This window comes from Sus scrofa, chromosome 13 (genome assembly GCF_000003025.6).
Source record: "Sus scrofa isolate TJ Tabasco breed Duroc chromosome 13, Sscrofa11.1, whole genome shotgun sequence".
In the NCBI taxonomy this organism is placed as follows: Eukaryota; Metazoa; Chordata; class Mammalia; order Artiodactyla; family Suidae; genus Sus; species Sus scrofa.
In genome coordinates, this window is record NC_010455.5 from 122,390,221 (window position 1) to 122,407,168 (window position 16,948).

General features: G+C 47.1%; 1 protein-coding gene across 1 annotated transcript; it reads right to left on the reverse strand.

Annotated features, from left to right (window-relative positions):
* Positions 692-2,541, reverse strand: LOC102166240 (transmembrane epididymal protein 1A-like). The gene has a single exon (XM_005670051.3). The coding sequence runs from the start codon at positions 2,448-2,450 to the stop codon at positions 1,563-1,565; it is 888 nt and encodes a 295-aa protein (XP_005670108.1). The 5' UTR covers positions 2,451-2,541; the 3' UTR covers positions 692-1,562.

The following is a 16,948-nucleotide window of genomic DNA, read 5'->3' on the forward strand; positions in this document are numbered from 1 at the left end:
CCCTTTGCCCCCCTTCCATCCCTCCCCTTGCTCCCCTCACTCCCCTTCTTGGCCATAACCCCTGTCTCATGGTTTCCAGGGTCTATTTCCACGCTCTTGCCCCCAGCTTCTTTAGGGAGTATCCAGTGCTACTTCAGAGGACGATGTGCAGCCTGTCTTGTCCTCCATCTGCAAATGCAATTCCCTCTCTAGCTTTCCCATCCCCGATGACAGCATCTCTGACTGTGTGGGAGGCGAAATATTTGCAACTGCCTCACGCGGGGACATTTTTCTTTATGGTCCTTTCTCCACATCTCTGGCCAGCATCTTCTCCCTTCTTCCTGCCTCTGCAGACTTCCACATGCTGGATGTATCATCTCACATAAGCAGACACATGCTATCAGGAGAAGTTTTCTAATTGTACCCAGGGAGAAGCATTTTTACACTGTTTGCTTTCATATATTTCACTAAGTATGTGAATTTATTAGCACCCCCTCTCCTCATTCTGGGAGAAACTCAGGGATGGGCTGGAAAGGTCTGCAAGTTCTCAGGTTTCTTCTCGGCTCTGAGTTCCTGCATCTTCAGAACCACGGAGGTCATGTGCACCCCTTGTTTCATGACAGTTCTCCCCCTTCTGCTCCCATCAACTGAAATCTGGGCCTTTTTCTTTGATCTTGCCCCCAAATCACTCAGACAAGACATATACACATGTATCACAGACTTTACTGAAAGACTCTACATAAGGAATGGAGTTGTTTTATGTCCCAGCAAAACCCAACCAACTTAAAATTATACCAATATAACCCTCTTTTCTCCCCTCCCCCAACCACCCTGCACCTGTGGCATGTGCAAGTTCCTGGGCCAAGGACTGAACCTCTGCCACAGCAGTGACCCGAGCAGCTGCTAATCCTCATTTCTTATACACACCTTTGGGAATTCCTCCCTTGCCTCCTTTCTCTCCAGACTTGAGCCCTGCTACACTGATGCCACCCCCTTCCCCCTCATCCCTTACTCCCTCAGGAGGACTAGACTCATCCAGTTCAGATTAGGAAACAAGAGCATCAGAACAAGCTCTTCTTCCTGCCACACTTAGTGTGAATAAAGAACAGAGAGACACGAAGAGAGCAGAAGCCTTTAACACCATGTGAAAACAGACTCCCCCCCACCCCATTTCACCACTTCAGCTGCAGGCACACACATGTGCGCGCGCGAAGCCAGCCCTGCTTCAGACAGACCAGAGCCCTGCTAGGTGCCCAGAGATCCTCCATCTCCCTCTGTTCCTCATTTCATCTTCTCCTCTCGGATCCCAAAAGCTGTCAGAGAAAAGCACTATGCCTGTTCTCACTTCATGTAAATCCCTGCTTAGGAACAATACTGAATAGTGAGACTGGAAAGAGACAGGCCTGGGGGAACAGAGTGCTAGCTAAAGGTAAGCCTAGGAGCTGGAAGGATCATTCAGGAACAAGGATGGGGACTCCACTGATGGAAAGCCACCTCGTAGACCCCAGGACATTTCTGCACTGCGCGCACTGATTCTCAACACTCTGCTTGCAAAAGGTGTGGCGCAAAGACAGATTCTGTACCTAGACACCCCCATCCTGCAGCTGGGCCCCTGCCCTGAGCTTCTCACACTCTTCTTTGCCCTCGCCTGTGGGGCAGGGCTGGTACTTGGCACCCAGGGTCTCCCTCCGGGAGGCGAAGCAATGGTGCCAGAGGCTGCAGAGGCCATAGACTGCGGCCAGCAGGGCAGCTCCTAAGGGCAGGTGCCAGCAGAAGAAGATGATGAGGAAGGAGAGGTCCTCGGGGTTTTCCCCGCGCCAGGGCTGCCCGGAGGGAGGCGCGTACATCAGCACGCAAAGTTGCAGCATCCAGTTGCTGAGCACCAGCCCCATCCAGGTCTTGAGCACCCACAGCGAGGGCTGGTCGGGGACCCAGACCTCGATGGTGAGCACCAGGCCGACCAGGAAGGCTGGCACCACAAGCAGGACGTGCACGCGGATCTCCAGGGTGCTCTTGTTCTCACCGTGCATCGCCATCAGCAGCGCCAGCATGTAGAAGGCCAGGGCCTCGGCCGCGCGCTCCAGCTTCACATTTTGCCGCGCCTGACACGCCTGGCTCACGATGTCCACCACGCCACTGAGCAGGAAGAATGCATACATGGTGACGTGCTGCCAGTTGTCCTTGAACACGAACGGCCGCCTCGGGTCCTCCCAGTCCACCATCGTCAGCCGGTTCACTCCTGGTGGGTAGAAGAACTCAGGCAAGATGCCAAGTAGAGGGAAGACCACCTTCATCACTCCGTCCTTGGGGACCCGCTGCCACCACCTGTGCCCTCGCTTCTCCCTTGGGGGCAGAGGGGGTATGAGGAACCTCTGTCCCCGCAGCAGGGCCAAGGACACCAGCACGGAGTAGTAGAGTGAAAAGAAGAGGAAGAACATTCCTGCCATCAGGTGCCCTACGAGGGTTCCCATGGTCTCAGTGTGTGCGGAGGGGCCACCAGGGCAACAGCTGGGGATGAACGGCAACCTCACAGGGTGCTGCTCCTTACAAGTCAGAGTGGCTGCTTCTGAGCCAAGGGGAGATCTTCCTGATCCAGCCCTGCCCTGACTCCCACACAGGGGAAGGTGCCGGAAGCATCTGAGTCACTCCTGGGTGGGATCTCTTTCGGAGATGTGATGGTGTAAGGGCATCTCACTCCGTTCCTTCCCCAGATGCTAGGCCTGGGATTTCAGCCTTTGTCCCTCAGTGCTGGACCCTGTGCTTTGATGGCCTCTGCCCCAGCCCTCCACAAGGAGAGGGGAGGGAGGGAGTTAGGTGCTCCAGCAAAGAGGGATGGTGGCTGACTCTCTTCTACTGACTGTGCTCCTGGCCAGGTTAGTTACACATTTTTTTTTCTCATTTAAAGCCCTGGATAACGCTTGAGGGCGTTATTGCTAAACAAATTTTACAGGTGACGAGTGAGCCTTAATGAAACTCAGAGTGGGGATGGGACATGCATGAGGTCCCTTCCAGCAGCCAGCCCAGCGGAGCCAGGATGGGACCAGGTCTACTCATTTGTCTGCAAAGTCCTGAGTTTCTAACACTGCACAGGAGCTGAATCTCCACTCCAACACTTGCCAGTCACGTGATGGTGAACATGTTACTTTGTCTTCCTGAGCCTCAGTTTCCTGATCTGTAGAATGGGAATAATAATCATCTCATAGGTTTGTTGTTAAGATTAAATATGGACGTGCCTGTTTCATTGCTTTTTGCTTTATCGAGCTTTGCAGATATTGTGTTTTTTAAAAAAAATTAAAGATTTTTTTTTTTTAAATAGCCACACCCATGACCTATGGAAATTCCTGGGCTAGGAGCTGAAATGGAACTGCAGCCGCTGGCTTACACCACAGCCACAGCAACTCAGTATCCAAGCTGGATCTGCAAACTACATCAGATCCTTAACCCACTGAACAAGGCCAAAGATTGAACCCGTGTCCTATGGGGTTCGACACTACGTTGGGTTCTTAACCCACTGAGCCACAACAGGAACTCCCAAATTAAATATTTATGGCAACCCTGCGTTGAGCAAGTCTATTGGTGCCATTTTTCCAAAAGCACTTGCTCGAGTCTTGCCTCTGTGTTACATTTTGGTAATTTTCACAGTATTTCCAACTTTTTTATTATTATATCTGTTATGGTGATCTGTGATCATTGATCTTTGGTGTTACTATTGTAATTGTTTTGGTGTTCTTTTGCAATAAAGTCGTTGGGGTTTTTTTTTTTTTGGCTGTGCCTGCAGCATGTGGAAGCTCCTAGTCCAGGGATCAAACCGAGCCACAGCAGCAACCTGAGCCACAGCAGTGACAATGCAGAAACCTTACCCACTAGGCCACTTGGGAATTCCTGAAGTATTTTTAAATTAGGGAATGTATATATATTTTTTAGAGATAATGCTATTAACACTAATAGACTACAATGTAGTATAAATATAACTTTTATTTGTATTAGGAAACCTAAAAATTCATGACTCACTTTATTATTAGTATTTATCAATACTAAAAAATGATAGTGATTATTAGTAATTTTACTATTGTTATGATTAATATTCCTTGCCAAATTCTATGATGCTGAAATTATTCGGATATTTCTATGAATGGTACCAAAGCAGGAAGCATAAAGAAAAAAGTCAAAAAGTAATGACATTTTAAAAATTTAAAGTTTTTATTAATAGAAATTAGACATTAGAAGCAATAATTTATTTACATATTGAAATTACTGTTAAAAGACAAATTTCAGGAGAAAAAAACAATTTTACTCTATATATGTAAAACATTTTACTCTATATGTAACAGTGTTAGTCTTCTTACAATATAAAGAGCTCCTACAAATCAAAAAGTTAAAAATGAACACTTTGGAGGGAAAATGGGCAAAGGACATAAAATAGCTATTTATCTAAGAAAAACTATAAATATTTAGTAAAACTACACAATTCAAGATAATGAATTTCACTGGCAAGCAAATGAATAATAACCAAATCAACATGATTCTTGTTATGGAATCCCCCCAAGGTTCATATGCTGATGCTCTAACCCACAAGGTGATGCTGTTTAGAGATGGGACCTTTGGGAGATGACTAGGTTTAGAGGAAGTCATAAGTGTGGGACCTCGTGATGAGATTAGTGCCCTTATAAAAAGAGGAGGAGAAACAAAGATCTCTCAGAAGAGTGTGAATCTGGGGTAGTTGGGTGGAGTGTTCATATATGTTGGTTTGATCTAGTTGGTTGATTGTGTTTTGTCAAGTCCTCTATGTCCTTCCCTATCTTCTGTCTGGTGTTACTCTCCATGTGCTGAATGGAGGAAAGGCCCTGGGAGCACACAGTCGGAAGGCGCTGTCTGTAAGTCAGGAAGAAGGCTCTCACCAGAACCCAACCATCTTGGCACTCTGCTCTCAGACATCCAGCCTATAAAACTGTGAGAAGTGAATATTTGTTGGTTAAGCCCCCACGCTATGATATTTGCTTAGAGCAGAGTGAACTAAGACAGAGCTTTGGTAATGTGGGGTGGGATGCTGCTGTAACAAATACCTAAAACATGTGGAAGCAGCTTTGGAACTGCGTCATGGGTAGAGGCTGGGAGAGTTTGGAGGTGCATGCTAGAAAAGTCAAGACTGCCTTGAAGGGATAGGTGGTCATTCAGCTAAGGACCTGGAAGGAAGAACAGAAAGCTTTAGAGAAAGCCTCCATCTTAGAGGGTGTGTACATAGTCATGAACAGAATGTTGGTAGACATATGGACTTGCAGCCCATTCTGGTGAGGTCTCAGATGGGAACTTGGAACATGTTACCAGACCGTGGAGCAAAGGTGACGCTTATAAAGTGGCAAAGAAATCGGCTGAATTATGTTCATGTTCTAGTGTTTTGTAGAAGGTAAGAACTTGTGTAAGATGAAACTGCACTATTTAGCTGAGGAGATTTCTAAAATGTCGAAGGAGAGGCTTGGTGCCTCCTGCTTGCTAATAGTAAAATGTGAGAAGAGAGGAATGCATTGAAGAAGCACTTGTTAAGCAAAAAAAGATCCCGAACTTAAGGATTTGCAAATTCTCAGCCTGTCCATGTTGCAAAAAATGAGAAAGTTGTCCTGAAGAGAACACTAAGGTGTGGCCTCCCCCAAACCCTTTCATAGGGTGATTCATATGAGAATAGGCTACACACCAAATGAGCCATCCCATGAGAGACACTGCCAGTTTCAGGTGAAGAGGATGGAGCTGAGATCAAACGAGGGAAGGCTGTTGGACTTCTAGATCTTACGGGCAGGACTGGACCAGAAAGCTATGAACAGGTGCAATTCTTCAAGACAAGGGAAGAATGATCCTGAAGCAGTTCTGATATCATCAAGGCAGCTTCCTTGGCTTCAAAAAGACATCACTTCCATTTTAGCAGGCCAGACAGTGACCACCTGAAGCCTTGGGGGTGTGGCTGCCTAGACCTGGGGGGTGGTAACCTGCCAAACAGAACCATAGGGATGGGGTTGCCGATCCAGTGGATTCTGAAGGCAAGACCATCATTCCAGTGGGCCTAGCGAGCAAAGCATCCGATCAGAGAGAATTATTCTTCAGCCTTAAGATGTGATGATATTTGCCTTGCTAGGTTTCGTACTTCCTTGGGACTGTAACCCTTTCCTGCTGCTTTCTCCCTTTGGGGAGCCTGTCCCATGGCTATATTTGGAAGCACAGAATTTTTCTGGTTTTGTAGGTTCACAGCTGGAGAAGAGATTTGTCTCAGGATGAATCATACCTTGAGTCTCACTCAAACCTGGTTTAGATACTATTTAGATGAGACTTTAGGCTTTTGATTTTACAGTTGATGTTGGTATGAGTTGAAATTTTAGGGACTGCTGGGATGGGATGAATATTTTTGCATATATTTATGACTTTTAGGGAGGCCAGGGGCAGAATGTTATGGACCAAATGTTTGTGTCCTCTTAAAATTCATATGTGGAAGCACTAATCCTCTAATGTGATGGTACCTAGAGGTGATGCCTTTGGGAGGCAATTAGGTTCAGATGAGGTCATGTGGGTGGAGCCCCTATGTTGGAGTTGCTGTCCTTCTAAGGAGAGGGAGAGGCCAGAAACCACGCTCTCTGCCATGTGAGGGCACAGCAGAGAAGGTGGTCATCTCCAAACAGGAAGTGTGTTTTTACCAGGAACAGAATCACCTGGCACCTTGATCTTGAACTTTCCAGGCTTCAGAACTGGAGAAATAAGTATCCGCTGTTTAAGGAGTTCCTGTCGTGGCGCAGTGATTAACGAATACGACTAGGAACCAGGAGGTTGCAGGTTCGATCCCTGGTTTTGCTCAGTGGGTTAAGGATCCAGCGTTGCTGTGAGCTGTGGTGTAGGTTGCAGACGTGGCTCAGATCCTGCGTTGCTGTCTGTGACTCTGGTGTAGGCCGGCGGCCACAGCTCCAATTAGACCCCTAGCCTGGGAACCTCCATATACCATGAAAGCGGCCCAAGAAATGGCAAAAAGACAAAAATAAATAAATAAATAAATAAATAAGTATCTGCTGTTCAAACTCCCCAATCTATGGTATTTTGTAATTGCGGCCCAAGCAGACTAATATACTGACCCGCTGGTTATTTAAAAGTGTGCTCATTTTCACAAATTTGTGGATTTTCCCATTTTCCTTCTGTAATTGACCTCTAACTTCATCCATTATGATTGGAGAAAATACAATGTGATTGGCTTCTCCTTTACCCTTCTCTTGGTAAAATGTCTATCTTTTTTTGGCCATACCCATGACATGCATAAGTTCCTCAGCCAGGGATCAAACTGCCACAGCTGTAAAGTAAGAGAAACAGCAGTGACAATGTCAAATCCTTAATCTCTAGGCTACCAGGGAACTCCCTGGTTTCTATCTTTTAAAATGTTTTGAGAGTTGAACTTTGACCTAACATGTGGGTTGTCCTGGAGAATATTCCATGTGCCCTTGAGAAGAATGCATATTCTGTTATTGTTGGGTAGTGTGTCTATCTATGTTTATTTTTAGGTGGAAGCCAGCATAAGAGAAGACCTTCCAACTGGCACAGATTGCAGTGCAAGCAGCTTGATTATTGCTTAGTGGACCCAAAGGTAGTAAATTTCACAGAGGCTGTGTCAAGTCCAGATAAGAGAATCAGAGTGAAGGCTCCATAATTTTGGAGCAAAATCATGACCGTGTTGGCAAGTGACCATCCATCCTTATTATGAGAAGCTGCTCTTAGCTTGCTAGTAGGTTCTTCTGGAGACTGAACACTTTCCACATTGGACACCAGGTAACCATGTGATCTGGGTATTTTCTGAGTCTAAAATCGGTCATACCTAACAGTGCTCCATCATCAAACAGGGCACAATGAGGCCAGGCTTGAGCATGACCTGAAAGTACAAATAAGTGATGTGCATGTGTTGGTAACGTTCCCAGTGTGCTTCCTCCTCCTCCTTCTCCCTCAGCCAACATCTAGGGCCATGTATAGAGGTCTCTATGACTCCCTGATGAAGGGGAAACATTCAAGCTTGGTCTCAGATGGTTCTACTACCAATGCACTGAGCATAGCTATAGTCCCACTCCAGATGGTCCTGAAGAACAGCAGATAAAAGAAACACTTTCAGGGAGTAGAACTTTGAGCAGAGTGTTTTTTTTGTTTTTGTTTTTTTCTTTTTAGAGCCGCACCTGCACCATATGAAAGTTCCCAGGCTAGGCATTAAATTGGAGCTGCAGCTGCCAGCCTATGATGCCACAGCCACAGCATCATGGGGATCTGAGCCGCATCTGCCACCTATGCTGCAGCTTGCAGCAATGCTGGATCCTTAACCCACTGAGTGAAGCCAGGGATTGAATCCGTATCCTTGCAAACCCTATATTGGGTTTTTAACCCACTGAGCCACAACAGCAATTCCTAAACAGGGCATTTTAATATTTTTTTTTTTTTTTTGCTTTTCTGGAACATCTGAAGTGCCACTAAATCCTGCATAGTGGTTAAAATCTGGTCATATGATCAATGACCTAGAAGAACCAAGATTAGAAGATTTATCACGAAAGAATTTTGGGAAAGTGTTAATGGCTCAAACTCTCAGAATGGGCCCAGACTATGTGGGTTTCATTGGAATGCTCAGCAAAATATTCCCATGGTGGAGGTTTTAAGTAACAAGGGACCAGGGCCACCCACTCTGCGGATGGCATTCGGCTCCTTTCCCCTCCACTCCAGTGTATGCCCAGTGAACCCATGTATAGTGTGGCCATGGTGACTGGGGTGTAGCTCATCTGTGGCTTTAATAATACAGACTTCTCCTCACAGAGGGTGACATGTTTCCTGCCACTCCTCAGTGTCAAATAAGAAAAGTGGTAGAGAAGGGTAAAGGAGAAGCCAAAAAAAGCTTAAGGCTCCTGTCATAGGGAATGGATATAAAAAATATTTTCCCCATCCTAGCAACGCTAGACCCTGAAGATTCAGAGTTTTAGCACCAAAGAGAAGCCTATACCCCTCAAGGGGCACGTTGATGATGTCATTGAATTGGAAGCTGAGGCAGTCACATAGCTATTTCTGGCTCCTCAAAGCACAAGGCACAACAGGCAAAAAAGAGGGATAGGCTGTGGCAAGTGGTTCCGATTAACATGGGGACGTATACCTGCTGCTCCACAAGGAGGTGGGAAGAGGGATGCAGAATGGCACAGGTGCTCCACCAGCTTGCCTTCTCCAATGGTATCTAAAGGAAGGTACTTGGCAGACAAGACCACCGAAGGCTCTTTGACCTGTTTATCCATCTAACAATGAATCCTGCTAATGGCAGAAGCTGTTCTAGGCCCTGTGGTTGCAGCAACAAAGAGAGGCAAGAAACCAATAAAAATGCAAGTAAACCAGAAGATGGTAGAGGAAGATAAATAATAATCCCTCTCCCCTCAAAAGAAAAAAAAAAAAAAAAGGATAATGTAATAGTGAGTCCTTCACATTAAGCCATCAAAGAAGTAGCATTTCAACCAAGCTCAAATTGGCATTAGGACCCAGCCATTCAATATTTGACTGAATGTTTGAGCCACTCTATCACATAAAGACCAGGGGAGGAGATGAATGAAATCAAAAACCCTGGTAAACCCACCTCCCCACTGACAGTGTCGGCTACCTCTAATCTTTCCAGTAATGTCATTCTCTTCCTAAGTAGAATCAGATTTTGGGTTTTGCAATTAAGAATCTTGATAGGTGGGGGTTCCTGCTGTGGCTCAGCAGAAATGAATCTGACTAGTATCCATGAGGATGCAGTTTTGATCCCTGGTCTCGCTCACAGGGTTAAGGATCTCACTGGTCGCCGTGAGCTGTGGTGTAGGTCACAGATGCGGCTCGGATCCCACATTGCTGTGGTGTAGGCCGGTGGCTACAGCTCCAATTTGACCTCTAGCTTGGGAACTTCCATATGCCAAGGGTATGGTCCTTAAAAAAAAAAAAAAGTGGCAACCTCTGGACAGTAGTTTTATGGGAAATGTTAATTTGTGTCTCTATCTTTTTGCATTTTTCAACTATTCTGAGAATTAATTAATTTTGTCTTTTTTGTCTTTATAAGGCCGCACCCGTGGCATATGGAGGTTCCCAGGCTAGGGGTCTAATCAGATCTACAGCTGCCGGCCTACACCACAGCCACAGCAACGCCGGATCCTTAACCCACTGAACAAAGCCAGGGATCGAACCCACAACCTCATGGTTTCTAGTTGGATTTGTTTCTGCTGTGCCACGACGTGAACTCCAATTCTGAGACTTTATTAACTGAATTTTATGGTAAAATTATTCACAGGAAAAACTTTGAAAGATCTCTAGTCATCAAAATATTTCTTTATGTATGTAGGTTTCTGTGTGCAATTATTTATAAAGCTATATATGCAATCCTGACAATGTTAAAAGACATCAAAAGGCACAAAGACAAGTAAAAAGAGTCATTTGGCAAATGCCAACACAGAATGAGTAAGTGTTAACATTTTGTCATGTTTGCTTCAGGATTTTAAAAAATAAACAAACATTCAAATCCTTCCAATCCCCTTCCCACACCTTTCTCGGTTTGTAGGGAGAACCAGTCTTGGGAGCTTGGTGTGAATCTTTCTTTTCATTCTGGTATTTTGTCTGTGTTTGTATCCCTCTCCGTCTCTCTAACCTAGCTAATGATTTTCTACGTGTTTCTAGTTCTGCAGAAACCAGCAACAGGAGGAGCTCTTTCTTGAACAAGGCACTGGTCATGGCTCAGTTAGAACCCATGTAAGTGAAGTTCCTTTGTAATGAAGTCAGTGCAGTTGAATAAAAAGGAGGGGGGTGGTATTCAAGAATCAGGCAAAAATACAGATGATGGGAACCATATGTCAGAGCGGCCACGTTCCAGTAAACTGGGCGAGTGCACAGATGGGTTAAACCTAAATTCCTCTACTCCCAACTCCTATTTTGTCCACAGGGTAACTAAAGGTAAACAGGACTAACCTGCATCCCCACCCCACACCAAAAGTGACCACAAGCCTCCGGTGCAGCTGTCTCTCCCCACCTCATCACCTGCTCCTGGCTCTCAGAAGGAGATGGTGCCTGAAATAGTCACGTGTTGACTGGTAGATGAATCTTCAGCAAACAAGTTTCAGTCACTGTGATATCTTAATCATTTTAAGGTCTTCATTTCCAGTAGAAGAAGGAAAATCCATAGCTCTACCTACAACTAAAGGAATTTGGGGCATCAGCCAGCAGGTGCTGAGATGTATGCTATGCTATAGGGAGGGGTTCCTGCCCCTGCCCCTCATCAGGTTCTGATTGAATGGATCAGGGGTTGTTAGGCCTGGGTATTTGTGTTTTTTAAATTTCCCCTGAAGACACAAAAGGACAAATACTGTACGAGTCCACTTATTTGAGGTATCTAGTGTCGTCACATTTATGGAGGTAGGAGGTAGAATGGTGGCTGCCAGGAGCTGGGGGCAGGAGTGTGGAGTTAGTGTTTAATGGGGACAGAGTCTCCGTTTGGGAATCGGAAATAATTTTGAGATGGGCAGTGGTGATGGTTACACAACAGTGTGAATGTACTTAAAGGCACTGAGCTATAAACCTAAAAATTGTTAAAAATGGAGGAGTTCCCGTCGTGGCGCAGCGGAAATGATTCTGACTAGGAACCATGAGGTTGTGGGTTCGATCCCTGTCCTAGCTCAGTGGGTTAAGGATCTGGTGTTGCCGTGAGCTGTGGTGTAGGTTGGAGATGCGGCTCAGATCTGGTGTTGCTGTGGTTGTGGCATAGGCTTGCAGCTGTAGCAGCTGTAGCTTGGATTCGACCCCTAGCCTGGGAACTTCCATATGCCGCAAGTGCAGCCCTAAAAAGCTTAAAAAAAAAAAAAAGTTAAAATGACAAATTTTATATTACGTATTTTTTACCACTGTTTTTTAAAAAGTGAAAGGTAAACTTACCCCACCCCCCACCCTGTGGTTGTAATTTGCATCAGGTTGAGAACTACCTTGATGTTATCTGCAGTCCCTATAGGAAGGGTGGTCCTGCCGTCTCCCTTGGGAGACTAAGCTGGGCGCTATTCTGGTTTCAACTATTGCTGTTGGGGGTGGGGGAGGTGGGAGTGGTAAAAAAAAGCATCACTTGTCACTTTTCCTTTATGATTTGATGCATCCCCTGACCGAGACTGGCCCCGGAGGCCTTCTCCATGCCTCCTGCAGCACTCCTGCCTCCAGTGTCAACATTTCTGGGCAGTGGTGGGATGGCAACCTCTCTACCAGCAGGGGCTTTTCTCTGGTCCCTTTCCATGCCTGTGGCTGGAGCTTCGCCCCCACTTCTTTCTCTGCACTTGAATGTGCTTGGTTTGCTTCAGCCGTGTAACCCGATTCATGCAGGTGTAACTCACCAGCAAAGAAACCAGCCAGTTAGTGTCACAGAGGGATGCTTATGCCGGTTCTTTGTGTCTTCTCTAATGAAATGTCATGTTTATCTAGTCTGTGACCCGGATGCTAGTGGAGCATCACTCTTGCCTTTGAAGTGTAGGTGACCTTGACTCAGTGCCCATCCCACACACTGGGGGAGGTCCCACATTCTGTCCAAGGTTCCTGAGCCCCAGGGCTGTGATTTCCCCTTTACCAGCCTTTGAGAGTCTGAACCTGCTCTAAGTATACCCCGCAGCAGCGCCTTGGATCTGTTTTTGCACTGACCCAGAGGGAAGGCTTAGCCCCCTACCATGGATCCACCTCTACCCTTTGCAAAGCAAAGTAACACTTAAAAAAGACTTTTATCTGTGCAGAAGGCTTTGTTACATGTATGAGGATAATGATGATCAGGGATTATCTCGTCCCAAAGCAAAACTCCCAATATTGGGTATTAGATAGTTCTGTCCTTTAAAGGCTTTAAATGAATATTAAAATCTTTAATATGAATATGATTCTACCGGAAAAACTAGCCCTAAGGTCTTAGAAGTCAGAATAGTGGTTAGTGTGAGGGAGAGTAACTGGGAGACTAGGAGGTGCTTCTGGGATTCTGGTAGTTTTCTGTTTCTTGATTGGATGCTAGTTACACGAGTGATTTGCGGAAAAGCTACGGAGCTGCACACTTGTACTTTACCCACTTTTCAGTATTTTTGTTATGCTTCAATGAAAGAAGAAGCCCTCTAGTAGCCCTGTGCCCAGACATGTTTCTCTATCCAGACCCTTTTCAGGTCATTATAGAGAATTCCTGGAGTTCCCTTCCTGGCGCAATGGTGAACAAACCTGACTAGGAACCATGAGGTTGTGGGTTCGATCCCTGGTCTTGCTCAGTGGGTTAAGGATCCAGCGTTGCCGTGAGCTGTGCTGTAGGTCGCAGACGTGGCTCGGATCCCTCGTTGCTGTGGCTCTGGCATGGGCCAGTGGCCACAGCTCCAATTGGACCCCTAGCCTGGGAACCTCCACAGGCTGAGGCACGGCCCTAGAAAAGACAAAAAAAAAAAAAAAAAGAATTCCCCCTGCCAACCAGCCTCTGCCTCCTGGAAGTCAGTTTTTGGTTTTGACCTGTTAGCAGTGTTTCAGAGAAATGCAGACACACAAGCACGCTGTCAATGACGATCCTGTGCAGAGATGGCCCCTCACACACCCTCCTTCCTAAATATCACTGTCACAATCTTGCCAGCAACAACTGGGAAGACTATCCAGGTGCCCACTCCCCCGGCCCACCTCCTCCATAGCAGCCCACCCTCTAGGGCCCCTAAGCCGCCAAAGAGGCCAGGAAATCACCTTTGAACAGTGAGATAGAGACTGACAGACAGGTCCCGAAACTATCCCAGGAGCTAAACAGCCCCAGAAACAAGAACGGGGTTCATGGGATAGGAAATCAAATTGTGGCTCTCAGGACACTTTAGTCTGCCCACCTGTGGGCATCCTCAAAGGACAGCTCTGAGCCCAGAAGCCCTGTCCTGCAGCACGACCTCTGCCCTGAACTTCTTGGGCTCCACCTCTGGGGCCCACTGGGCATAGTAGGCCCTGGCACCTCCCCTTTGATAGAAGGAGCAGCGATGGCACCAGAGGCTGAAGATGGTGCCAGCAGGGCTGCCTCTGAGGCCAGGCACCCGCAGAAGGTGCTGGGGAAGCTCAGGGTCTCCAGTGGGTGGGGGGCACATTGTCACACACAGATGCAGCATCTGGGTGGTGGCTGATCATTGGGCCATTCATGCCTTGAACACCCCGACACCAAAGGCCTTGGCTGCTGTGCCAGCCAGGCCAGGTTCATTACAGCCCCACAGGCTCAGCAGGAAGAACTCAGAGGGAGTTCCCGTCATGGCGCAGTGGTTAACGAATCCGACTAGGAACCATGAGGTTGCGGGTTCGGTCCCTGCCCTTGCTCAGTGGGTTAACGATCCGGCGTTGCCGTGAGCTGTGGTGTAGGTTGCAGACGAGGCTCGGATCCTGCGTTGCTGTGGCTCTGGTGTAGGCCAATGGCTACAGCTCCAATTTGACCCCTAGCCTGGGAACCTCCATGTGCCGTGGGAGCGGCCCGGGAAATAGCAACAACAACAACAACAAAGAAATAGCAAAAAGACAAAAAAAAAAAAAAAAAAGAACTCAGAGATCCGCTCCCTGGTGGGTGGCGTAGGACCTGTTCCTCAGCCTGGGCCCAGTCCCCCATTACCATCGGCTTCATCCTTGAAAGAGAAGAACTTAGCCAGGCTGCTATTAATGAGGCAACCGCTTCCCCCACCTCTTCCAGGGGCACCTGCTGCCACCGCCTCTGCGCTCATGTCTCTTGGTAGGACATGGTCCCAGCAGGGCAGTGACACCAGCCCTGAGGAGAAGAGCCCAGGGGACGAGTGCCTCTTCTATCCCACCGAGAGGAGCATGACAATGCCTACTACTTCTGAACAGGTAGGCTCCCCTTCCAGGAAGGTGCTCCCAGGCGGCCAGGAGGTGATGCCCAGTGATATGCTCCCTCTGCTTCCACTGATACCCCTGTTTGCCTGGCATTAAGCTAACATGAGAACACTACACGAAGTGACAATTGTGTTCATTATTGCAACATGGTACCAGCACACCCAGCTTCACCAGCCTGGGATGACAAGTCTGGTCTGATTAGCATGAGTATCCACATATTAGGGGCTCTTTGCCCCCAATATTTGCCATGTCACAGAGGGTCTTGGGATCTTGCAGATTTTATTTTCTGTACTGAAAGAGACTATGGAATCTCTCATCTGCCAAGTGTCAATTCTGGTGACAGTTCCATCAGCACGTTCCTGGTCAGGTATAGACAGTGCTGTATGCTGGGCACCCATGCTGCAGCTGCCACCCTCAGCAGCCAGCTGGGCCCAAGCCCTTGTGCCCTGTCTTGGCCTGCAGTGCTGCCATCACCTCAGGGAACCCGCTCTTGCCGCTAGCTGAGCTGGGGCTGAGGAAATATGGTTCCACAGGCAATGGCTTTGATGGCTAGGAGGGGCCCTGGCCTTTTTTGGCTGCACCCAGGGCATATGAAATTTCCCAGGCCAGGGATCGAATCCATGTCATAGCAGCAATCCAAGCTGCTGCAGTAACAATGCCAGATCCTTAATCCCCTATGCCACAAGGGAACTCACATGGAGCCCTGATCTGGCTTGGTTCAGATCTCTGGCAGTGCTCCCCAAGGAATGATGTTCCTACCAAGTGAGATGGAAACAGCTCGTTTCCACTGGAGAGGGGACCCTGCAGGAAGATTCTTTGAGCTCTGCGGGGTTCTACCTTCTGAGACCACTCTCCCAGGTCCTCCACCTAGACTATCTTCCTCTAAAAGTATATGGGAGGCTGGCAGGGGCAGAATTGGGGAGGAGGTTGAGGACCAGCCTCCCAGTTTTTCTGAAGCCTTTATCACAGACCCTGGGGGTTTGAGGATGAGTGAGGTTTATAGTGTGAGAGACGCCTTCCTCTTTTGTAACAAATATTCTCTTTGATGTCATATTATTCCTTCTTACAATGGCTCTTGTCAAGGGCCCCCAGGGTGTTAGTGATCTCTAAATCCCAACAATTCATAAAGCTCAAGGTCTTGTTTTTCTAGACATACCTCACATCCATACAGTTCAGGGGACACAGATGGGTACGGGAGAGGAAGGGCTTAGTGGGCAGTTATTCTCATTGTCTGCTCAACATCCAAAGCCTCTTCCTCTATTTAAGGAATTCCCCACTTATGGAGTTCCCATCGTGGCTCAGTGGTTAACGAATCCAACTAGGAACCATAAGGTTTCCGGTTCGATCCCTGGCCTTGCTCAGTGGGTTAAGGATCCAGCGTTGCCGTGAGCTGTGGTGTGGGTCGCAGATGCAGCTCGGATCACGCGTTGCTGTGGCTCTGGTGTAGGCTGGTGGCTACAGCTCCGATTCGACCCCTAGCCTGGGAACCTCCATATGCCACGGGAGCAGCCCTCAAAAAGGCAAAAAGACAAAAAAAAAAAAAAAAAAAAAAAAAGAAATCCCCACCTAAAGGGCAGGTAGGAGGTAGAGTCCAGCTCCCCACAAGGACCTCAAAATGCCAGGCTTGTCCTTTGTGGCCTCCCTTGGAGTAGGCACAGTCCTTACATACACCTGGATTCTGCTGTGGCACTTAGCCCTCCAAATGACTCCTTTAATAAAACCCCTTTCTGATTAAATCCCCAGGGATAGTTTTTTTTAAAGTATAGTTGATTTATTCTGTCTTCCAATTTCTGCTGTATAGCAAAGTGATCCAATTATATATACATACATATATATGTATATACAAAGGAATACATACACACATATGAACACACACACACACATATATATACGTACAAACACATATATATATTCTTATATCATCCCCCATCATGTTCTATCCCAAAAGACTGGACACAGCTCCTGTGCTATATAGCAGAACCCCATTGCCCATCCATTCCATATGTAATCATTTGCATCTACAAACCCCAAACTCCCAACCCATCCCACTCCCTCCCTCCTCCCCCTTGGCAACCACAAATCTGTTTTCTATGTCTGTGAGTCTGTTTCTGTT

Coding starts and splice junctions, on each gene's coding strand:
- LOC102166240 (XM_005670051.3), bottom strand. CDS start 2,450: ATGGGAACCCTCGTAGGGCACCTGATGGCAGGAATGTTCTTCCTCTTC.